The following is a 25,066-nucleotide window of genomic DNA, read 5'->3' on the forward strand; positions in this document are numbered from 1 at the left end:
CTATTGCAGGCCTGTTCATTTTTAATAAAGTATAAATTTAACAGCTGGGAGTTCTTGCAGTTGCACACATGCTGTAGGAATATTTGTCTTGCAGACGAGTGCTGTTTTGTTAACAGCTTCTCAAGAGCAAGTACAATGCTACCGTGTACCAGAGATCTTTTCTCTCAAGTAGTTGAAGCAATATTCTTCTAGTCAGTGTTGTTCTCTTTCCTTCACCTCAGCCACAGGTGAATACTTGTAGGAGTGGGAGGTTTTAAATACATGAATGAGATGTCACAGATCCCACAGCCAGTTCCCATTATTGCAATGTACAGTTCCTGTTTGTGGTTCCAGGGGGATTTGTTATTGTGACTGTTTAGTGCTACATTTAAGATCAGACATAAATCAGACATAATCAGACATAAGATCATACTCTTAATATGTGGGATATTCATGAAAGATTATTGCGAATACCCATCTATGTGTTGAAATGATAGAAATAAATGTCATGGTAAGGAATATGCTTTTTGTTTGGTTGGTTTTGGTTGTTTTTTTTTTGCTTGTTTGTTTGTTCGTTTGTTTTTTGTTTGTTTTTTTTTAGCTGCTCAGAATAACAAAACTCTAGACTTCAGTCTTCAATCAAGTAAATATCTGCTGTAACCTCTGGTGGCCACTGTAATGATTTCTGATATTTAGAGCTAAGTTCAAAGTTTTTGAAGTTGCCGTAGGGTGTTTCAGGTGACAAAATAGCAGGAAATGCCAATCAGACCACAACTTCAGGAAAACATGCATGAGAGGAAAAACCCTTACGTAGGGCTCTGACAGACACAGTGACCAGTGAAACAGGGCAGCTGCACTCTTTGTTTGCAGGCTGGGGGTATCTGACCTGTTTTAGTTCATCGCTGAACTACTAATTTAGAAAAATCCCAAGCCAAAGGTTGTAGTATCACTGGTGCTTAATAGCTGTTGACAGACCTGTTCTCCATAAATTGGTCGCTTTTGACTTCCCTTTTGACAATCCTTTGGTAAGGAGTTCCACAATCTAAATGTACCTGTGCTCTGTGTGTGTAGGGAGTAGGGGTCTTCTACCTTGGCTTTTGAACTTGTTTGGATAGGAAGATGGGAATTGCATGAAGTATTGACTGTATAATACATTGCTTACTTTAAACATGTTATAGCTGCATGCATTCTCTTTCTCATTATCAGTAGTTTCTAGTGTTTTATTTGCTTGTTTTGGCTACCATACACAACAGAAATGGTGTTTTCAGATGCCTGTGCTGAAGAAATCCTGTGCTGCATGCTTTATGAAAGTCAGTGATTTAGAACTTGCTACTCTGCATAGTTGCTGTTTTCCTTAACCTGTACCTTATTTCACAAAAATCTCACTTACTGATACCTAATTTTTCTTGACATTTTGTCTAGTAACTGCCAGATTAAACCAAGTGCAGACTCACAGAATACCGTGTGTATACGATACTACCACGACTACTTTTGTATTTAGCAAAATTTGCTACACAATTCTTTGCAAGCTCACCTGCCTCTAAACAGTGCAGATACTATGGGAGACTACTGGTGTTCCCATTTCAGTGTGAAACCTGATCCTTGTTAGCCTCAGTTTCCTATTCCTAGCTAGTTATTAATTCCTAAGAAAAATCTGTTCAAATATTAGCTTGATTTCTGGAGATTCTTCTGCCCTCTGATTAAAGTCAGTTTAAACAAGCTTTAATGGGTTTTTCTTGAGGTGTGACTTGACTAGGCAAAATCATGCTGCCTTTTCTTCTTCCTTACTACATTTCTCATCCCAATATATCCTATTATGACTTTAACTCATTTGCTGAGGTTTCATGCAAACTCATTCTTCCTACAGTGGCAGATATAGGAAGGAGTCTATTCTCTTAGTTTTTAATGTGTGCTTTTATTTTTACATACCTGCCAACTGCCATCCTGTTTCCCACTGATGTTTTCTAGGACAGAATACAATTGACATAAGATTGAAAGGACTGAGGTTGGGTGGGTTCTTTACCTCTAGTCATTCTGTGGATTTTACTGGGTAAAAATCTTTCTTAAATTTCCAGATGTGCTACTACAGCTGTTATTTTTAAGGTTACTTCATGTCGTGTAAAATAACACATGCATCCGTAACCTTCTTGGACTCCAGTTGGAGATACTTCCAGAACAATACAGTGAAATAGCTTAGCTGGTTAGTCCTACAGAGAAGTACAACTCTGGATGCAGTTCAGTACACTGCTTTTTCAGCAATTACAGCAATGGTCAAGATTGGTCCCAGATTTTTAAGTTCACCTCCAGTGAGTATTTTTCCCTCCAGGTTACATTGTCTACAAATGGAGTGTGTTCTCCTTTCTTCAAGTTGTTCAAGAAATAAGCATGATACTGGACTGGAATGATGTCGAAAGACTCCATGTACTTTTTTTAGATAATCTCTGCTGTACCTCCAAGCACAGGCTCTGGTTAGCTGTTCCTTTGTATTGCTTTTTAATGAGCCTTTCCATAGTTACTTATACTTTATTTTCTTTTGGCTATATAGCAAACTAAGATCCCACTGAGATCTTTCTGGAAAAAATGTCTCTAAAACAATTTAAGCATACCAATAATGTGGTTATATGTTTTCAGAGTTACTATTATGAAAGACAAAGACACCAGGAAGAGCAAAGGAGTTGCCTTTATTTTGTTTTTGGATAAAGAATCTGCACAGAACTGTTCTCGGGCACTTAATAACAAACAAGTAAGTAATGGAAAGTTGTTATGACAGGAAGGTTGGGTTTACAATTCCTAAGTATTTACTTTTATTTTTTCTATTTTCTGTAGCTGTTTGGAAGAGTAATAAAAGCAAGTATTGCCATTGATAATGGAAGAGCAGCAGAATTCATTCGCAGACGCAACTACTTTGATAAGTCAAAGTGTTATGAATGTGGGGTGAGTAAAACCAAAAGTAAAGCAACATATTCCATCTTTCAACTTTCAGCTTATTTGTTCTGTTTTGCCATTGCTAATCCTACCCAGGGCGTTAAAATACGTTTTGCTGTTGATATTATCAACTTGCAGAGCAGTTGTGCCATTTTCAAGAATGATAGTACCCTTTTTGCATTTTATTTCGGATTTTTGGGGTGGAGAAGAATGTTTTTATAATACCTGCTTAACATGCTGATGAGCAGACAGAGCTGAGTAGTAGTATAATGCTGTTTGAGAAGGAAAACCCCTTAATTTTTGCTTCAAAATACCTGGTTTTTCTCTACCTTTGGAAATAATAAATGTTGGATACAGCTCTTTTTACACGGAACAAGTGTTCTTTGAGTTTCAGGCAACTCCTCGTTTCTCCTGAACACAATAACATAGGCATTTGAGATTTGGATTTTATTTAACATCAAAGGCAAACTTGATTTATATTCATAACATTTTTGAGAGCAAATATGTTGACTCAGACATATTTCTTAAACTGCTAATGCTGAGGTTTATATCTTGTCTTGAACATAAACCATGCTGTAGCGTATTTCGATGTTGCAGCAGCCAAAGAAAATCTGCTTTACTCTTAGCTTGTTCTGTATTTGCAGTTAAACATGCATATCACCACCGATCTCTTTGTTTCCATGGCAAGCTAATAAAGAAGAGTTTGTCTTCTGTGTGCTTATTCAGCATTCCATTTATCTTGTTAATTGTTTCCATTTTTTTTCCCCATGAACTGTCTTCCATTAACTTCCCTCATGATATGTTTCAACGTGTAGTGGTTGGAAATGATTTTTGTTAACTAATATTTCTTTTTCTACAAGGAAGCAGGACACTTAAGTTATGCTTGTCCTAAAAATATGCTGGGAGAGCGGGAGCCACCAAAGAAAAAAGAAAAGAAAAAGAGAAAGAAAGTAGTTGAACCAGAAGAAATGTATGTATTTATTTCCATATCAGTACTTCACTTAAGCAGCTTTTTCATACCAAACACTTAAAATAAAGATCTCTGTATTTTTGTCTCTCTGCACAATGAAGTGAGGAGGAGGAAGAAAGTGAAGAGGAAGGAGAAGACCCTGCTCTAGACAGCCTCAGCCAGGCCATAGCTGTCCAGGTACAAAATTGAAGTATTGCTTATTTATTTCTAAGTGGAACTTCTTTCAAGCTTCTTCTCAAAAACAATCTTACAGTCTCTAAGATACACTTTTAAATCTGTCTGTTCTGTAGCACTTAGGGCACTCTTGCCAGACAATAGCTGGTGACTATAGTTGGGTTCTTCATATGACAGGCATGTTCAGTCCTTTTTTTTGTTTCAATGCTTCACTATTGCTGTGTTTTTGAATTGCACTTCTTTCTTTCTTTCAAGCTTCTTTGCCGCTTAGTTCCCTGTCATCTCTGCTGTGATGTTCCATTAGGTTTTTGATCCACAAATCCCTCTTTATTCTGATAACTGACCATCTGGAAAAACAGTTATGCATAAATGAACAGGTACATCCTCTGCTCTCACTCACTAGAATATCCTTGAACAACACCTATTTCTGGAGCACTTCCTTTGCCTAATACAGCCTATTGCTGTCTCTAATAGAACTATGAAACTTTCCTCTCAAAACGTATTTATTCCAGTTTTTGTTATGTAGATAGGTAGTCTGACAGCTATACTACTGTCTTCTTCAATACTTCTTTACAGGCTTTCACTTCACTACACATAGCAAGCCTGAACTGATGTTCAGATTTCATGGCTCCCCAGTCCCCAGCTGTTCCTTGCATACCCCCACTGCCTAAAAACTCCTCAGAGTTTTTAAGATAACTTTGTCCTGAATATGACTTTACTTCAGGTAAGTCATATTCATAGTCTGAAACAAAAATGATGCAAATCTGCATGATTATTCCCCCCACCCACATCCCAAAGAAACTCCACAATTACAAATAAAACCTCTAAATGTAAAGAAAGCAGGAAATATTCCAATTTTTCGTCACAATCTAAAGATTTTAAGTGGGATAGCATGCTTCCTAGTAAAAATAGGAAACATCTATTTCAACCTTTAGTTGAATAACCTTCATATCTCTGAAGACGTTCATTCCATGAATAAGTGACTGCAAAAGGCAACAGATGGAAGACTTCTTAGTGGAACAAAGCTGACTCAAAAATGTCAACTTCAAATTCATTGCATCCTTCGCTTGAAATCTCAGCTACTTTATAGTTCTGTCAGTTTACTGTGTGTGTACAGTTCATCTCTTTGAAAACAGAGGGTACTCTGTGTGGTCTGCATCGGTGCAGAAGACTTTTACCATCAGCATGTAAGAGCTGCTTTCAGAAATGTTTTTTAGTGCATTCAGCACACAGTTTATCTGGAAATGGAGTTGAACCCTCTGAATTCTTTAACTCGTTAAATAATTCAAAGCCGATTAGTAATTAAGATGCATTACTAATAACAATGCTAATTTTTTTAATACTAATACTTCTTCCATTGTAGCAAGCCAAAATTGAGGAAGAACAACAAAGATGGACACAGACTGCAGGGGAATCTTCCATTTCAGATGACTCAAAACGTCCACGGATTAAGAAAAGTGCTTATTTCAGTGATGAGGAAGAACTTAGTGATTAAAATAATATTGTTTTATATGCATATATATAATATATACAGTGTACATTTTGTAAAGTGCAACAAAGTTATCTGTAATACATGTTTTTCTTGGTGTTGAAGACACTGAAAATCATGTTGCAGTTCTACCCTCCCAGCTGAACCTCTTGTTTTTTGATCTCTCTCTCTCTTTTTCTCTCCCTTCCCCTAACCCCCTTTCTGCCCTCAAGGCAGCTTTTTACAAAAGTGATGTGTTTCTATGCTTAAATCCAGAAAAATATCAGGGAGAATGCTTCCTGCAGGTAGTACCTAGACCTGAAATGGGAGTAAAATCTTACATTAGAGGATTTCTTAAGAGTTTTCCTAAGAGGACTTCCTCTTAGATGACTGTTAGCACCTCTGATGCTTTATTAGTCCATTTATTGTCTCTTTGGAAGCAGTGCTTTAGTAGCGTATGAATAATCTTGCACTAGCTCTCTGCCTAGGGTTGAATTTCATCCTTAACTGCTGTACTAGCCTTTTAATTCTTCGTGCAGTAATATAATAAATTCCTGTTACATAAATTTGGTCTGTGAAATCATTTTAAACAGTATCTCTGTTTTCCAAAATTATATTAAGATGCTCTTCTGTTTTATGTACAGTTTCAGTAATTTGCTGTACATTTCTTTATTATCTTATAGCCTATATTTAATGTAGACTTTGTAGGAGATACAAATTAGAAGTGATATGGTGGTGATATGGTGATTAGGTCACTCTTAAAATCTTAATTTATTTTTTTTTTTAAAGAATAATAGTTTTGTTGCTCTTGAATTAAAAACAAGAATGGCCATATGTTTTAAAAATGGGTGTGTCCATATGCTTTGATATTCTCTAATCTGATATTTAAAGCCTCCCACAGTGACAGGGGCTTACGCTGAGCTGTTTGTTCCTCCTGACAGCAGTTTGCGTGCCTACCATGGTAGTTTTAAATATATTTGTATCAAGCACAGATCTCAGTGCTATCTAATATTCTTAGGCATCTGAATCTGCTGCAAAACCCAAAGGGCACAAAGTTCCCTCTGTGCCTGAAAAGCAGCTTTAATGTATACTTGGAACTGTCAGAGTCTCTAAGTGAGGTGTGTTGGTGCCCATTTCTCACCTAAAGCTGTTCCAGTCTTAAATAGGGTGTCCATGTGTAAATCTCTGTAGGATTCTAGTCACCTTCCTGTGACTACATCTAAAAAGCTACATAGATGCATCAGGATCAGTCCAGAGCCCTGCTCGAGCGATCACTCCCAAAAACACAGACACATGGTGATGGCAGTAACCTTTTTATATTCGCCACTTTGTGTAGTCAAACTTCTCATTTTTAGGAGACACAATATAAAACACATTCACACTTTCACACTTGGAAAAAGAGACCATCTGGCCTCTGTTTCTATTTTCAGCTCTTCTTGTTGCTCATCAGGACTTGGTTTTCTTCCAAATATAGAAAATGTAAATCCAAATATACCATTACATATTTTTAGCTAATGCCAATTTACATTCAGATATATAGCTGACTATTTTAGTATGTGCAAACAAACAAGCCACACATGCGTACACCCTTTAAGTAAATATAAAGCAGCTACATTCAGAAGGTCATCCTAGGGTCTTCTGCTGATAGAGAAGTTCAGAAATGAGAATAAGGTAATCAAATCAAAGATTTGTCTGCACAAGCTGTACAGTCCATGGAGGTGGGAAAAATATTGGGCTTTATGCTTAGAAAGGTCTTGGACTTTGCAGTCCTGGGAGTGTTTTTAAGACTTATTTTGTGACTTTCTGCTGAAAGCACAAAATATTCAGGATGGTTAAATCTAAAGCTTCCTTCACAGGATTTTAGAAAGATCTCTTGATGCTAAGTACTGAAGTGGTGCTGAAGTGGCAGGTGCAACTTAATGTTAACAAATGCAGATAGCTGCACATCGTGTTTAATAATGAAAGCTATAATAGTTCAGATTGTGGAGTTCTAAGCTCTGCTAATGAAAAAAAAATTGCTGCTAGCTTAATTCTTTCTAAATGGTAATCTACGGCCAAACTGTAGACAAAAAAAAATAATAAAAAAATAATTTGGGGAAAAAAGAAGAAATGGAGAGTAAAACAAATCAAAAAACATACTATGCTGCTACTAAAAATCAGGGTGTGTGTACTTCTCCAATACTATGTTCAATGCTGTTTTGCAAAAAATATAGAAAACCAAAGCATGGCAAAGGACCAGGCTGACATTGTCCATAACTTTGATTTGGGAATGTTTGATGGCTTGTAAGAGTTATGTAGTCAATGAAGTGATCAGGCAGCGAGTTCCAACAAACGTATTTCATTACTCTCTGCAATCTAGTAATGGATTTCATTGCTGTGGGACTTTTTCAGGGTCATAAGCTTAAAAGGATTAGACTTATACGTAGAAGGTGATAGTTACTCAAAATTGTTAGCTTAACTGCAGTCTCCGCTCAGAAATATCCTAAATGACTGACTACCTGTCACTATAAAATAGAGGGAGAGATTAACAGCCTAGGAGTGCTTTATTCTTACATACTTTTCCGTTGTTTCCTATTTGCTACTGGTCCCTTGTCAGAAAGAATAAACCAAAACTGACCTTTGTTCTGACCTAATACGGTACTTTTTCAGGAGTTCCAGTGGCTGAAGCACATTCATATATCTTTCTGCTCTGCAGCTTCGGCCTCACCACTTTCCCCATAGGATTTGCTTTTGTCAGCATGAAGCGGTAGCTCAGTCCAGGCTATTATAACTGACCCGGTGTCATTGCTCCACGCTCTTTTGTTCCAGGCATAAAGTCACTTGAAGAGTCAGGTGCCATCGGAAAAGAAACAGATAAAAATGAGCCTGCTTCTGTGCGGAATTGGTATCTAAAATTCCTTACCTTAAATCATCTTCCTTAAACAGTTTTCTTAACTCCATTTGAACCTTTATTGATTAGCAGTACTTGCAGTTTTGGGCTTGGAGTTGGAGTGTAGAAGAAAGCATCTAGTGCCTAAAACAGGACCTAGAGGGACTATGGAGGAGTGGGATTTTTTCTCTTTGGTCTCACAAATTATTTTAAGTTTTATACTTTTTTGACAAGATGGTGAAGCATGTCTATGTGAGAAATTCAGAATGCTAACATTCGATAACCATTAAGTTAGACAGCATGAGTACCAGTTCTGCTTGCTTAAGTCCAAAATTGTGTTCTGGAGCAACACCTGATGCAGTTGCCTCATTCTGGAACAGGGCCAACGCTTGTCAGCTTAGCCCCTTTTTGAGCTTTGAACATCCCAGCATTTGCCCCTGTTCATACAGAAGCTCACCTACCCGGAGCAGCCTGGCTTCAGGTTTCCATCTGAGCCTGATCAGAGTTAAGAAGCTAGTTAGAGCATCAGCTAGGCTCCTAACTTAGGTCAGGCCAATGGAATATAAATATTTTTCAAAATCTGAGCGACAGAGTGGTTCCTTGGTCATAGTTTGGTATCTTAAAGCAGCATCTCGGGAAGCAGAAAACAGTTGCATGGCTCTGGGCCAGCCAGATGAGGCTATGTAGGCATATTATTAAGTGAAGAACAAAAAGTGCCTCGTAGCACACCTTCCTGTCACTGTGAGAAAAAACACAGGGTTTTGTGGGTGGGTTGGTTTTTCTCTTTTCCTTTTTTAAGTACTTTGAGGACATAGCTTAGGCTGGCGAGCTGAGTGCTGGTTTTAGAGTATACGTATTATGGCTATAATTATAAAGACAATGACATTAAGTGGCAGACTTTTTTTTTAATAATGTCAGAAGCTCTGGTCTTTCTGCAAACACCCACTTATTACATTTTACCTTTCATATTTTCGAAAGAGCTCGAAAATTGTTGAAATAATGCTTTCTGGGTCGGGGGCCCTCTTCTTGTCTATCAAATGGGCTAACCACGTTGTGTCTCAAAAGCTACTGGAATATGACTTTTATCTGTCCTTGGTGAAGAAGGGGCTGTGGAAGGGGGATAAGGATGATTAGCTTAACTGATTATAAATGGCATTGCTCAGTTTGTGCCTATGCAGCACTTGTTAAACCATTGCAGCTATGAGGCACTGGAGTAATGTAGTCCATGTTCAGCAGGCTCCCACTATGTGCTTGGCATATTCAGGTTACTACTCTCAGCAGAGCAATAGATGGGACTGTAAATATAAAGAACCATGTCTAGCTAAATAGGTGATGTCTGGAACAAATTGTAAACAGTTTATCTTTGGCTTCTGGGTCACCGTGTTCTCTAGGATAGCCTTTTGTTAATCTGCAGGGATGACTTGCTGTAGCACGGGAAGGGGAGCTGTGCGTGCTCTTTTGGCTGTAGTCTTCTGATGCACAAAATATGGAGCTGCTTAGAAAAGCTAGATGTAAAGCTTACGTGATATTTAAAAAAGGGATTTATTAGGTGCTTCTATGAAAAATTAGAAGTACTGGTATAGAGACTTCTTAGATTCAGGTTTCCGTTCTACTTGGCATTTGCAGTGTCAATATGATAATATTGAAATCCCAATTCCACCATTGCTCTTCTATAAAAATATTGCAGATACACTCTTCCAGATGTGTTATCTTAAAATAACTGGTAATAGGAAGCTGATTGCCTTTTTATTTTGTATAGATTGCAAAACTGGTTTTAGGTGTTTTTCTTAAAACGTTCTGTACTAAACAGCTTTGTTTATCTTGCAGATCATAACAGGGTGAAGATTTTTTTTTTGTTGTAGCTGTTGAAGCCAATATTAAAAAATGCTACATTGTTCCTCCTTTAGAGAAAAAGGTGTAAACTGAAGGGTTTAGCTGCTGTCAGGGTAGATGACCTTGTTTCTTGTATCTACCTTGGTGCCTGCAAAAAGCAGCCTAGGAGGGATAAGCTGAGGAGATTCTGTATGTAGAAGAAAGGAGTATTTCTGAGGCTGAAGTATTGCACAGGTTTGTGAAATAACATTTTTTTCAGTGTCAGGGTAACCTTGACCCTGCTGTGCATTCAGACAGATGAGATGTGTGCTTATATATGTATTTAATGGATGTAATAGGTAATCCAGCAAATAAAGAGTTACAGAAATTATCATAGTAAAATGTGATAAAAATGGGAGTGAAACACCTAACCAACCTGGTTAGGCAACGTGGGTCACGCTGGCTTGAAGAAGTACCACAGCTACTATTACGAGGACTTTCCTGTCTGATTAAAAGGGTTCTCCAGAGAATCAGGTGCAACTCTGAGATGACGAGTCCATCAAAGGCAACAGCCACAAGCCTCCTTAAAGATGAGCCGATCCATGAAAATTCAATTTTATCAATATGCAGCTAAAGAAAATTAGAAGGCATCTAAATTTAGATACTGCATCAAGCTTGGTGCAGTACAGCAAAGCTGTCACCGGGCTGCCGAAGTGAAGATGCATTATTGTGGCTGTGGGTGTGATGGCAGAGGGCATGTACATGTTCTGCCCAGGGAACAGGGGAAGAAAGGACCCAAAATACAACCAAAATGGATCTGAAGGGCTGTGTGGGTATGCTGTGAATTTCCAAAGCCCTGAATGTTGTTTTTAGAGTGAACGGACTAGAACTGTGTATATTACTTTGTGCTTAATTGAGGAATGAGTGTGTTACATCTGAAAATCATGAACCTTTCTGGAGGTACAAATCTGTAGTGATGCGCAAATGTCTGAGGAAGGGAGAGGAGCTGAAGGATGATGCAGTTCTACAAAGGACCACACTTGGGATGCCCTTGATGTGTGAATTTGATTAGATGGCAAAGAGCCATCTGCCCACGAAGCCTGGAGCCATGAGGGTGCATAAAAAATGAAATGACTTAGTAGCATATGGCAGCTCGGAAAGATGAGAACATGCAGTACGTGGATGCGATGGCTCTGAGTTCATGAACCATGGATCTGGAATGAGTGATTATAGTCCTTGAAATTATGTTCTTTCGAAGAAAGTTTTTGGAAGTACAACAGCTCGATTTATTTTCATCTGCTGCAGCATAGCATTTCTGAGAAGTGTTTTTACTGTGGGAGGCTTTCACAGGAAAAGCTTAAATGAGGAAACTTAGTTAATTAAAATCTGGAGCATGGTTCTGCAGCAAGGGTGGGTTCTCTGCGAGTCCCATGCCTGCAGCATCCCAGCGAGTGCAGGGCCCCAGGGCATTATTCATGCTCATCTTTAATTTAGCTGAAGGTGCTGGAGAAAGTCCAGGATCCTGTCCACACGCTGCACAATTTAGGTCAAGCCTACTACAGAGTGCGTGAGTTCAGGACAAAGCAGCCCTGGCAAAACTTTTTAACCTTTTTTTCACCCTTCTGTTCTTTGTGCTGGCTTGGCAGACTTTTTAACTCCACTGCGCCCACGTTGGATGCTCGCTAAATAATCAAAAAGTGCAAGCTACAATATGGTATTGCTACTCCTACCAGCATAATGCTGGTAAATATGGTGTGGTGTGGTGGTTTTGCTTGGGATTTCATATGAGTACAACCATTACTTAAACCTTTGGCAGCAGACGGGTTGGGAAGGCACTGAGCTCCCCGTCTGAATGCAGTAGGAGCACTGCACGCAGATGACTGCTCCTCCGAGGAAGGGGCAATCAGTAATTATTAAGCAACGGGCACTGGGGGGCAGGCAGGGAGAGGAATTAATAGGGCAAACATCCATCCCCAATGAGTGTGTATCAATTATGCTAAATATTTTCAGCTGCCTTTCTGCAGATTCCACTCTCAGCAGTACTTTAGATGAGGATTCATGGTGGTTAAATGTACGTGGCAGTCAAGGTGTAAATAGTAGGTGTAAATACTACTGCAACGATTTGATGTCAGTTGTGCAGCTGTTCCAGAGGTACAACAAAAGCACCGCATGGATTACATTAATGCAAATGGGACTGGCTACGTTTTCACACTTTCTTCATGCTTTAACTGGCTTTTCCTGGGGAGCAATGACACCTGTCTGCTAGTAGCAATATTTTTTGCATAGACATTGCATTTAAATAGATTCTGACAGAAGAGACTTAAATGCAGGCAAGACAGTGGCTTTTTGGAAATAAAGAGGGCATATTAGGGATGGGAGGAAAGGATAGAGAACTTCAGAGGATCAAAAAAAAAAAAAAAAGAATTGGCAGATGAGATTGGGAGTATTGGTAGAAGAGAAATCAGCTTCAGAATAAGGGGTAAAAGGGAGCAAAATAAGGTCAACCAAAACCCAACAACCACCATCGTCTTTAACATCAGTTCCCCTCCTCTTTTAAAGAAGGCTTGTATAGGAAGTGAGTGATTTTATGTATCACAGGGAAGCTTTGCTTTTCACATTCCCCTCTGAACTCAGTTATATGATTTTCTCAGGTGCTGAACTTCAAAGTAACATGAAAAAGGTGGATGCAAGGCTCAGGGTGTTTTGTTGTTTTTGTCTGTTTGATTTTTTTTTTTAATAAAGCCAAAAATGACTTCCCAGTCCATCCTTCGCTTCACCAATTATTGTTCTAAGAGCTCTTTGGCCAATTAACATCTTCCAGACCTAATGATGCTCCCAAACACCAATATCTTTTAAACTTAAACCACTATTTCTTAAACCCCTTGCACTCCTGCCAATACTTCCCCCAGGGGATTTTTACTTCTCAGGACTTTCTCTGTTTTTTCCACCTGTCTGAATGACAGATTCCTGTCTCTATTCACTAGTCCAGGGATATGATTTCTGCTGAGGGCTTCTTCTTCGTTCATCACTTCCCATTTGTTCTTCTGTCTGTGGTGGGTTTCCTTCTTAGGTTTCCAGCTCTCACAAATGAACAGATTTCTGTTCTGATCTTTGATGTTGTTTGTTTGTTTGTTTGTTTTTGTTTCCTTTTAAATATGCTGATATGCAGTCTTCAGGTTGGTTTTGAGGTGTCTCATAACTACGCTCTACCTGCAAGATGCTTTGTTTTAAAAAAAAAAAAAATTGCTTTCCAGCTATGCTATTTATTTAGTAATTCTGTCCAATTGATTTTCCACTTTTCTTTTCATTAACTTCATTTAATACCTAAATAAGGGCCTGGGTTTACAGCTAAAGGAGATTTTATTCATTCGGGTTCTTTTCCCTTCAGTCAGCTGCTAAAAATGTGAGAGGTTCAATTATCTTCTGTCACATTTAGCCCATCTATTTTTAAATTTTTAATTAACCAGAAAAATATAAAATGTTCAAAAAAAAATGGACACAAGCCTAGCAGCTGAGGTGAGCAACTAATGATAAAAGTTAATCCTATGTTTTGTTCTAAAATTTCTTGTATTAATAATGAATCAGGAACAAGAAATCCATTCTAAAATTTGCTGCCTGGAAATCTCCCTCTGCCGTCTCTGTTTCTCTCTCTTCTTGTAGTGTAATTGTTTCAGTTCCTTGTCATAATATGAATGAGTTAAATTGAATTCACTAAGATGATTAAAATATATATGGTCATCATTAACTGAATTATAGCAAAAAAACAAGCAATGAATCACACAGGCTAATGTTTGCTGCCATGTTTGATGACAGATGTATCATACTTAGGCTTCTGCTGGTGAGAGCGGCCAACAAACTACATTTCAAATGTCCAGACGTGTTCCTTGCGAGAACACTCAAGTACCAGTTTTATCCTTGCCTCCAGTCCGAGTGATGAATGTTGTTCATTGATTTTTAAAAAGATGCATTTCATGTCATAGTGTTATGATAGGCAGTATTTTTTGATGTTTCTCTCTTAAAAGGCTTATTAGCTAGCCCATTATTTTATTCTTTCTTTCTTCTTTTCCCCCTCCTTTTCAAGGGTATAAGAGTTCACCATGGAAATCAGCTGATGTTTGGCAGAAAATTCTCATTTTAGAATAAGAGCTTAATTTCTAAAATAGAAAACAAAGTGGTGGGGAATTTCAGTATTATTCAATATATTTTACTTTGTTTAGAAATAAACATTAGCTGATTGTCCCTTTTAACAAGAATAAGAAAGCCAGCAGATGGTTATTCCATATTTTGATTCATATTTTTGGAGTTCCTTACTTAGGCTGTTCCCAAGTGTTCATATTTCTTACTAGTACCACTGCATCTGAATACTGATTTCAGGAAACTGCATTTCAACTCAAAGAAAAGAATCACAGAAGGGAACCGAGAGACTCAGAGGAGCCTCAGTAGACTGCTATCATTTACTTGGCATGAATGGTTTGTCAAGAAACAGGCAAGTCATATGAAGCAAACCAGCCACCTTGCTGAGGAGAAATCCCACATGACTGATCAGTCATTCTTACCAGTTTCCCAGCCTATTTTTCTCATCCAGAGGCTGTGGGTCAGGTTTCACTTAGTAAAAGTACCACTGATCCTATTAATTTTCAAACAGTGTCATGACAGAATGGAAGCAGTAGGAGATGAGAACTCACAGCTCATGGGAAGTAGTCAAAAGCAAATAAAAAAATATATAATAATAATAATAATAAAAACAGTTCCTTAAAGAAGCTGTGATAAAGGCATTATCACGAACTACCACAAAGAGGGATAAAATAAACGGTGAACTAAGAGCCCAACTTAGCCAAACCATGAACTCGTCAACAGTGTTAAAACCGAAAAAGAAAAAAGGAACCTAGGTCGGCTTGCTAAGTGTGGTTAGCACAGAGGGATAGAGGCAAAATCAAAAGGTCAGCCAATTAAATGAGAAATAGTAATGAGTTTTGTGTGAGTGACAAGGAAGCGGGAGTATATTCATGGGAAGTTTAACACCAGGGAGTCGCTCGGTCCATGCAGCAGAGATGTCGGACTCCTGGTGGAATCCATCTCCACTAGCAAAGTCAACTGCAGCACGAGCAACAGAGTATGCAAGCTGCATCTGGGAAAGAAAGGGTTAGGGAATACTTAGGTAGATGTTAGGTAGATGTTTTTAAAATGGCTGGGCCTCCCAGAGCACACAGAGACCCGAGGCAATTTTAGCAGTTGTCTTTAAGAATTTGTGTTTGCAAACGTACACCCAAATTCTGTTTTAAAAAGTAATGGAGCTGAGGAATTTTAGACCTGTGGTTAAAGACAATCTTGGAATAAAGTTATTGAGTAAGGATGTGAAAAGTAAAAAAAAAAAAAAAAAAAATCAATATAGACTGTAATGAGTCTGATGTCTTTCTATACAAGGGTATAGATTTTACAAGTGAAAGAGAGCTGCTAGATATTGTTTGACTTCATTAAGATGTGTGATATTGTGACATACTAACAGCATGGTCTAAATGCTACTGCTATAATCTGAGTAAAATTTATTTTGGCAAACCAGTCTCAGGAGCTCACAGACAAACTGATGAGACGTATGGAGCAGGGTTCTGCAGAGGTCTGTCATAACTGCAGTATGTTCAGTGCTCTCTTTAAAACCATGGATGGCAGAATTGGGAATCTGCTTGTAAAACTTATGAATAGTGAGCATCACGTAGGACACCAGCTGTCTTGGCTTTTCATCTGATACTGCTGAATATTGAATGGACATAAGAATAGCTCTTCCTTCCCTGCCTGTGCCTGATCTAATCAGTTACCTCTGATGACCTCTGCGAGTACCTTCTGCTTCTCCCCGTGGTTCTTCCAGCCTGGCACAGGCTCCTGCCCTCCTCTTGTCACTGTGACTGCATGAGCCAAAGTGACCTGTGCTCAGGGCTTGTGGGTCTTTGTCCTGAGGGGACGTCAGCAAGATGATCAGTAACTAAGCAGCATCTCTACAGCAGAATATTTTAATAAAGGTTTTTCAGTTAAAAAATATGACTTAACCCCCTATACTTGGTTTCACATACCTGACTATTTTTTCCTGGCCAATCTACATTTTTAGTAGAGTCTGTATCTCTTCCCAGAGAATGATAGCTCCGGTAATGTTTGGTTCAGTAACTCTTCAATGTTTCAGGAAGAGATCCTTTAAATCTGGCTGCTTTTTTTGTTTGTTTGTTTGTTTTTGTGTGTGTATGTGATTGCTTTTTGTTTGCTTAGGATTATTATTATTAATGAGATTACAGAATCACAGAAACACAGAATTGTCTAGGTTGGAAGAGACCTCCAAGATCACCTAGTCCAACCTCTGACCTAACACTAACCAGTTCTCCACTAAACCATATCCCTAAGCTCTACATCTAAATGTCTTTTAAAGACCTCCAGGGATGGTGACTCAACCACTTCCCTGGGCAGCCCATTCCAATGCCTAACAACCCTTTTGGTAAAGAAGTTTTTCCTAATATCCAACCTAAACCTCCCCTGGTGCAACTTTAGCCCATTCCCCCTCGCCCTGTTGCCAGACACATGGGAGAATAGCCCAATCCCCACCTTGCTACAGCCTCCTATTAATTATAATTGTTGTTAACAATTATTATTATTATTAATAACAGAAAAAACAACAATCACCATCATCGTCATTATTTGATCTCTAGAGTGCTTGTCTGGCAAAACAAGATGCTCTTGTCCTTGGAGGCATGTTATAAGATCTTTAAAGCTAATAATCATCCTCTGTCTTTCAAGGTTATGTTGAAGCCTGGGGCCATAGACTTCTTCCTGCTGGTATTTCCCACAGCTCCCAACAAGCTCCATTACACCTATAACTGTGGTGCTGCTCTAAGTATCAATAACCTCCCATCACTAACAAGGTCAAATACTGAATTTATAAAATACTTCAGTCTTCTTAGATCGAGGGCAATCCTACATTAATCTGGGTTTATACTCCATTCCAGCAACAGCCTGGTGCTCTGGTGGAGTGGTGGGGGAGGCATCCCTTGCCAATGTAGTGAATGCCAAAACTGAAATACAAATTCCTGGGGCTCGGCTGAGTCCAATCCCTCCAGCCTGATGACATGGAGTTTAGCAGCATGTGGGGAAAAGAATAAGAAACGGACTCTTAAACACAAATGAGTGACAAAATTGGAAAAAAGGCTCCTTAAATGTGTTTTTACACTTTAAGATTTCTTGTTAATTGGAAAAAGATTGGCTATGGGAGGCTATGGGACCATCACTTAATGAGGAGGTTATGGCAAGCAATTTCCATTAGACACCGAGACAGTAAACCTGGGTGAGGTGTTGGTCATGTTCATTACATTTCTTATCTAATTGTGCGATACTATCAAGCCCTACTCACTGGAAAACCAGTCACTCTCATTATTTATGGGATCATGGTGCTAAATAACAACGTGGTTAGATTAGAAGAGCCAACATTTTAACAATTTTGCAGTCTTCCCCTTATGTTTGCAGGGCAGTAAGATGAAAATTTCCAGGTCCTACTTTGATAGATCACAGCTTATAATTATAGTCACGTTGCATGGGAACGTGGGCACACTGCTGGCTAGATTAGAGAAAGAGACAGACAAGATCGAAACCTCCCTGTTATTTTTTTTCCTCTCTTGAGTGTGCTAACATGTGCCTATTTTAGGAATTTTGATGAGAATGTTGTCATACTTTTTCTCCTCTCCTCACTTTTATAGCTCTGAAGGTTTTAGTTGTTCTGCTTTGTTTCACTTCTAATAAATTTCCCTTTTGTTTGACCCTTATCTATTTCCACCGCGTTCATCTGACTGTACAATATTCCTTTTCTTCCCTCACCAGCTCTAGCTCTCCACCCCCTCCGGTGCTGTCTCCACCTCCCTCCCTGGAGGCAGCCCCTGTCATTATCACCTCTCCTTCACTCCTCTCTTCCTTGACACGAGCGAGAAGCTCGATGACACACAGTTTCCTGCTTACAAGGAGGCTGTTCGTCGCCAGCATGCATTTATTTAATAACCCTCTCTCACAGCGGCTTGCAGTTTATTGTGGAAATTAGGGGAACAAAGATCAAGCAGTGGTTCAAGGAGTGGTGAGGTAGAGCTGGGGGTTGACCTGCCATCTCTGGGTCTTGCTCATCAGGGGCAGCAGCACCATGGAATAAAAGGGCTGTGGGTCACAGTCTGACAAAGCACTAAACCAGACTTTTGAGCCCCTTGCACCAGATCAAAATATTGAAGCCAGATAATGCAGAACACTGTTCCAGTATAAAATCACCCCAGAAGGTTAACTCCTCCAAAATTGGGTTATGTTTTTGCTTACTGGCCTACGTATTTTCTTTCTACCTGGGTTTTATTGGACCTCTCACATCTGTCCATACGTCTTTTTTTTTTTGGCCAGTTCTTTGCCTGCTTATGGCTGCTTTGCCCAAGAGCAAAGGCGACTCCTCCAAATGTAGACGTTTGTCCCTGTTGTTCCTTTTCTTGCAGTTACTGCCACTGGGTCCCCGCAGCCTTCACCTTGGGCCTTGCCTTACACCAGAGGTCCCCACTGCCATGGTAGCCAGCAGCACCACTGCCACCCATGCAGACCCCATCAAAGGCCATAGAAATGTCATTTGTGTTCAGTCCTATTAGGTGTGATCCAAAGCAGATCCCAGAAGACATCTGCTAAGGCTCTGGGGAGAGGCTGGGCCACAGTCCCTGACTGCCAAAATGGCCATGGATAAGGAACACAGCACCAGTGCCTCGTGCTTGCTTAAGGAGAGGAATCAGAAGGACTCAGGCTAGTGGAGCATCTCACTGAGGCTTTGAAGAGGGCCTATAAAAAGACAAAGAATATTAATATATTGTGCAGTGCTGGGGGATGTCTTGGTTGTACCAGAATGAACTTGGCTGCAGTCAGTGTGGCAGTGAGGACGTGGCTCCTGAGTGCAGCAGGGACCTGGTGGCACAGCCCCACGCCTCCCTTCCCCTCCTCTGGAGAAGGGCATCTGTCTGCTATGGTGCTTCACTTCCTCTTCATGGCAAGTGGTATTTCTGGGGCACTCTGGGGTTTCTGGAAGGGCTGTCCAGTCTCCTCAGATCCTGCACCCTGACCCTTCTGTAGCAGAGATGCTCCCTTCTGCGAGCTCCCTGGTCCATACCACCTCAGAAGCTTTGATCAAGACCACATCCCATCCCCATCCCTTGGTGGCTGAAAGACAACTTCTAAGCACATTGTTTTTGTTTCTTCTCTCAAAACCTTTCCCACTGAACAGTTTTTAAAGTGATGGCAGACACGTTCACACATCTCACACACGCCTGGAGCTGTTTATTACCATCGAAAAATGTTTTGGCAGTGGATGGACACAGAGCCAACCTTGCTGCCCACCCTTTGTCAGTTTTCAGTGATCACATATATTTAACTCAAGTGATACTGGAACTAAGGTGACTGTTTTCTGGTGAACACAAAGCCTACTGAGACACCTTTGTGACCACAATGTGTTCTTGTGAATGACTTCTTTTAATCATAGAATCATAGAATCATAGAATATCCTGAGTTGGAAGGGACCCTTAAGGATCATCAAGTCCAACTCTTTGACACCGCACAGGTCTACCCAAAAGTTCAGACCATGTGCCTAAGTTCACAGTCCAATCTCTTCTTAAATTCAGACAGGCTCGGTGCAGTGACCACTTCCCTGGGGAGCCTGTTCCAGTGTGCAACCACCCTCTCTGTGAAGAACCCCCTCCTGACGTCCAGCCTAAATTTCCCCTGCCTCAGCTTAACCCCGTTCCCGCGGGTCCTGTCACTGGTGTTAATGGAGAAGAGGTCTCCTGCCTCTTGACGACCCCTTACGAGGAAGTTGTAGACTGTGATGAGGTCCCCCCTCAGCCTCCTCTTCTCCAGGCTGAACAGGCCCAGTGACCTCAGCCGTTCCTCATACGTCTTCCCCTCAAGGCCTTTCACCATCTTCGTAGCCCTCACCATCTTCGTAGCCCTAATTATGGCTTTAATTCCACCTGAAACGTAGTTTAGGTGCCTTATGTCTGACTATTTACACAAAAGTAAGAACTGCACAGCTGACTTTTTAAAAAGCTACCCAGCATCCCCAGGTCCTTTCAATGTCTCAGTAGAAAACATTTTATTTTCCAAATACTGACCTCAGCTTGGAATCAGCCAGGCCTTTGCAAGATACTAAGCAAATGTATTTAGACAATGCAGACACAATAGTTGCCCACAGGAAGATTGACTGAAATGCTGTTTCCCAAGTCATGTTGTGCTTATCCCTAACCTCCGAGGAGAAAGAGAGATGAAGAGAGATGTAGTTTCATCCACGCATCCTACTCCATACCTGTTATTACTCGTGACAACAGAAGCTGCAAGGGGAAAAACGCTGAATGTGCACTTCTAAGAGACGGATGCCCCGGAGCAAGAGAAACACAAAGCAGCTCCCACAGGAGAAGAATAGGATTAACAATCTTGATTGTTTTATAATGACCTCTGGTATGTTTTTCCTGTTATGAGGCAAAAAAGAGCTGTTTGCTACGCATAAAAAGAAAAAAAAATACATAGGACCTATCTGTGCTAAAAGGTAAAGAGTGGAGTATAAATAGGTTGGAAATTGAGAGGATGAATAGGGAAAGAGTCCTGCATGGATTTACCTAGGCATTCTTTAGCAATAGACTGAGGGGGGGAAAAAAAAAAAAAAGAGTTTGAAGGAATTTTTAAATGTCTGTCATTTCTGAAGCATATGTATTGTTTTTAATATTAAAAAAAACAGACTCCAGCTCCAAGCTGATGTCATGATTCCACGACAAGCCAATGGAAGCCAGACTAAAAAAAAAAAAAAAAAAAAAAAAAAAAGGGAGAAGAAGAAATATAAGTTATCTTATAATATTGTATTTTCCCCAGTATAGGGATTGTGGTCAAGATGTTCCTCAACAAGAGTTGTTCATGCTGTACGTAATCTGTCAGAGCTGTGGGCTGCCACCAGAGATGGCAGCCTTCCTCCCTTCGTGTCCCCACTCCCACGTCTGTTCCTGTTCTCCTCCTTGCATCGTATTGAGGGATTATGCAACTTCAGGGTGAATCAGCTCCACTTATCCAACAGAAAATGAGTGTGTTTTTGGTGGGAGTTTTCTCTCAGCTGACCCAAGAGAACTGACCTGAAGGTGGATGAGGAGGAAGGAGGAGGAAACTGGTGAGCATGTGGGCAGTGACCCCTTTACTTCTGCCAGCATTAGCCAGAGCAACATTGCTGTCTGGCTGTCTTAGTCTCAAAACTGGAAAAGCACACAAGGAATGCTGTTCTCCACCAATATGCTGCTGGACCAACAGCAAAAATCTGGGGGAGGAGGAAGTGACAATAAAATGTAACAGGAGACACAGAGTTCTGAGGGCTTGTAATGCTAAAGCATATGGGTATTTGGAGCATGGGAAACCACTGTCTCGGATCTTTCTGGAGAGCAGGAGGAGCAGGACTCATGCATCTTCTGTAACCTGGTGACCAAGGAGAGTTTTCACTGAGAAAATTAAAATCTCACTTAGCTTCAACGAAGAGATATTAATTGTTTTCTCTTTTGCTGCTGTTCACATATTTGCTGTTGATCACAATCTAGCAGATGATGTGCTGTGAAAGGTGGAGGCAGCATAAAATGCCTTGCTGAATAATTGATCACCAGCCCTCCAGGCTATGTCCATGGATGAATGCATATGCCAGTTAGGATGACTGTGTCCCCAGTTAATGCTCTTAATTGACAAACACTTGATCTGAATTAAAATTGTATGTTTAAAGATGTCTTATTTATGTCAAAAGAGTTTTCATATTTTACAATTTTTCTTTTCTTGTGCATGTTTCTGATTAAATGCAGGCACCCTTAGACCCTTTTATTCTATGACATTGAGAAATGGGTGTCTTTTAAAAACAGTGGTGTAAATCTTGATCACACTAAATCAATGGGAAAGCTCCCACTCACCTTCCTGCTGTACTTTTTCATCCAGTGAGTGTTGCCACCAACGTGTTAGAGCTCTCGCATTTTCTTAATAGGAATTAGGGGACCAAATAAAAGCCAACGTATCAGTGTCCTGCATCTCATCCACAAAGGCAACATGAAGAGTAGGAGGGATACTGAACCCTGCTGGGAGCAAAGAGCAGAGATTTCCCACTCTTAAGACCACTCTACAGATTTCTTAGCCCTTCACAAGAATCACAGGGATGTAATAAATTTTACCTGAAAATTGATCTAATTCCTAAACACTCCAAAATTTTAATACCTGATGTTAAGCACATATTGTCTTCTGGAATTTATTTCAGACTCTGGAAGGGAAAATGAATCTGGAGAAAATAAGAGAGATGGAAAAAAGTCAGCATTTGTTGTGCCAAGCAGTGTCACTCTATGTGAGCTCTTCTCTCCACATTCTGCCTCATCCCAGCTTCTTCATTGTTCCTGCTCCTAAAATGTGCTGGGTCTGGCTCTCAGAGGCCCTAGGCCATTCTCTTGCCTGCTGCCTTTGGGAGGATTAATAGTTATTTGGAGCCAGCTGCCTGGATTTTCTCCCCATGTGTCTGTTCACACACTCACATCCAAACTCAGTCATATTTGTTTTACATTTGCTATGATAAGCGGATTTATTATTTCCTATATGAATTGTTAAACATGACCTTGTAAGTCCAAAGTTAACATGAATTGTAAAAGGAGATAAAATCAAAACTCATCATCAATCATTTTATTTTTCAGTCAGTTCAAAAGCATTTTTTTACTCTTCTTTCAGGTCAGAACCTGGTGCAAAGTATATACAGGTGTGTCTACACACATCACACCTTCTGCATGCAACCCTCTACATTCCAGGAATATTAATTGGGATATAAGGTGCAAGGTGAAGTTTTTGAACGTTAGAAAGTGGCAAGTTTAAGATCCCCTCATTGCTCCCTTTTCATCTGTATTCTGTGAGAGCAAGGGAGAGATCCCATGGAGGAGCAATGCGTGCTGATACTGCATAATGCGCTTTGCACAGGGGGCCAAGTCAAGGTCGTATAGTTGGCTGTACCACTAGCTTTGCCTAACTTTTGGGTAGATGACTTTGCTACCCACATAATACCCTTCTTATATAGCTTAGTTTCTTTTTTACACAAACTTCAACTTTTCTTTAAGGAAGAAAACAACCATTTTATGTGTATCCCAGGCTATGGACAGATTTTTTTTTTTTGTCTTCTAAAGCTATGTAGGTGCTCTTGTGACAAAGGAAAGGCATTTTGCTTGGAAAATATCACAGACTCCAGGTAACTGCAACTTCTCAACTGAAAAATAACGATTGTTCAAGGCAAGGATGGATAAAGCCCTGAGCCACCCAGTCTTGCTTCAAAGCTGGCTGTGCTTTGAGCAGGAGGCTGGGCTAGAGACCTCCTGAGGTCCCTTCCAACTTGAATTATCCTGTGATCCTGTGATTTTTTTAAAGCCAAAAACAGCCGGGTATAGGTTTGCTGTCACTAGCACTATAAAGCAGATGCAAACCATTAGCACCTTGGAGAACTGGAGAATGGTCAGGAGGGTTCCCGTTAGGGCTGAGGCAATCAGGTGCCTGGTGGCCTTGGAGGGATGCCCTCTACTCTGCCACTCCTCCTGCTTTCTCTTCACTGCTCACCTGTCCCCACAGTGTGTTGGATCAGCTGGCTGAGCTGCAGAAAGCCAGGTTAGTGAGCCCACCTGGCTCAGCAGTGGGGCAGACAGCACCAGAGGCAATAACATGGCAAAAGGCTGGAGCTGGCCCTGGGAAAGCAGAGCCTCAGCTTCTCATGTCAGCCAGCTGTGAGACCAGTACTGCTTTATTTTCGTAGGTTAATGCAGATGTGTTTTGTCAGTTCTCCCACCATCACCTCTAATGCTTTAATATAGGGTCTGATCCTTCAGCACTGCAGTCCCCTTGATGCAGACTGGTCTCTCTGCCTCCATCTCGCAATGTGCAGGGCAAGCGTTCAGCCTGTACATGGCAGGGATTGAGTCCTGTATCTGTGAGATACTGCTTACATATCTGCTATTAACTGCACGATAAGCTACAAACAGCTCCTCTGCTGCCCAGCATGCTGCTTGTCTGGAGGCTTCTCCATCTTCTGATTGTGGATCGGATTCGTGTCCTTTCTGATTATATTAAGACAATTTTCTGGAGTGATTTTTAGTGCAACTGCCTTATCGGCAGGGCTATCTTCTTGTATTTTTTGCCCTCAAACAAATGCAACAGAAAAGAACAATTATTTAAAATTTATTATTTCTCCTGGCATAGAACAAGAGCAAGCTGGAGAATATTTTGTACTTCATCGGTTAAATATTTACAATAGTAAAGTGAAGTGGTGGTTTTCCTTTTGGCTTTCAGCAGCACATGCAGAACTGTGCAATGATTAGCTTCACATGAAATCAGTGTGAAAGAACAACAGTATTTTTAAGAAGCTGTCAGTGGCTTATCTCACAGCTGGCACCTATTAATACAGTGAGTAATTTCTGCAAACCTAGATAGGATCCAAAATTAACACTATCCATTAAGAAAGACCATGGAGTCCTATAATTGTGTCAGAATACTTTGGCTGGCAATAAACAAATCATTTTAATGTTGCTTTCACATCCATTAATGGAGGTTTCTAACCAGAAAAACTGTAAATTTATCTATTTGTAATACAACTTAATCTGTACATACTTCAACATCATCAAAAAAAATAACATTTTTTTTCCTATTATTTACACATCAGCATTTTTTGTGGGAACTCACCCATCTGACACTATTTTCTGGTAATATTCTGTGTTAATATGTGCTTTCACCCAACCTTCTCAGGCTGTTCAGAAGTGACACAATTACTTCAGACTCAGCAGTGCAGCAATAAATGACAAATTGT

At 40.1% G+C, this 25,066-nt stretch overlaps 1 protein-coding gene across 5 annotated transcripts in view; it reads left to right on the forward strand.

Annotated features, from left to right (window-relative positions):
• Window positions 1–25,066, forward strand: part of ZCRB1 (zinc finger CCHC-type and RNA binding motif containing 1) — a 34,838-nt gene that overhangs the window by 4,397 nt on the left and 5,375 nt on the right. For 2 of the 5 annotated variants that reach the window (XM_084519223.1, XM_084519226.1), the window contains 5 exons: window positions 2,611–2,722; window positions 2,806–2,913; window positions 3,765–3,874; window positions 3,976–4,051; window positions 5,412–6,082. In XM_084519223.1, coding sequence (XP_084375349.1) covers window positions 2,611–2,722; window positions 2,806–2,913; window positions 3,765–3,874; window positions 3,976–4,051; window positions 5,412–5,543 — 538 coding nt within the window. In that variant the 3' untranslated portion in view covers window positions 5,544–6,082. Of the gene's footprint in view, window positions 1–2,580; window positions 2,723–2,805; window positions 2,914–3,764; window positions 3,875–3,975; window positions 4,052–4,983; window positions 6,083–25,066 lie in introns of those variants that run through there. The other 3 variants (XM_084519224.1, XM_084519225.1, XM_084519222.1) reach the window with 3 other exon arrangements.

This window comes from Aythya ferina (genome assembly GCF_964211825.1).
Source record: "Aythya ferina genome assembly, chromosome: 1".
In the NCBI taxonomy this organism is placed as follows: Eukaryota; Metazoa; Chordata; class Aves; order Anseriformes; family Anatidae; genus Aythya; species Aythya ferina.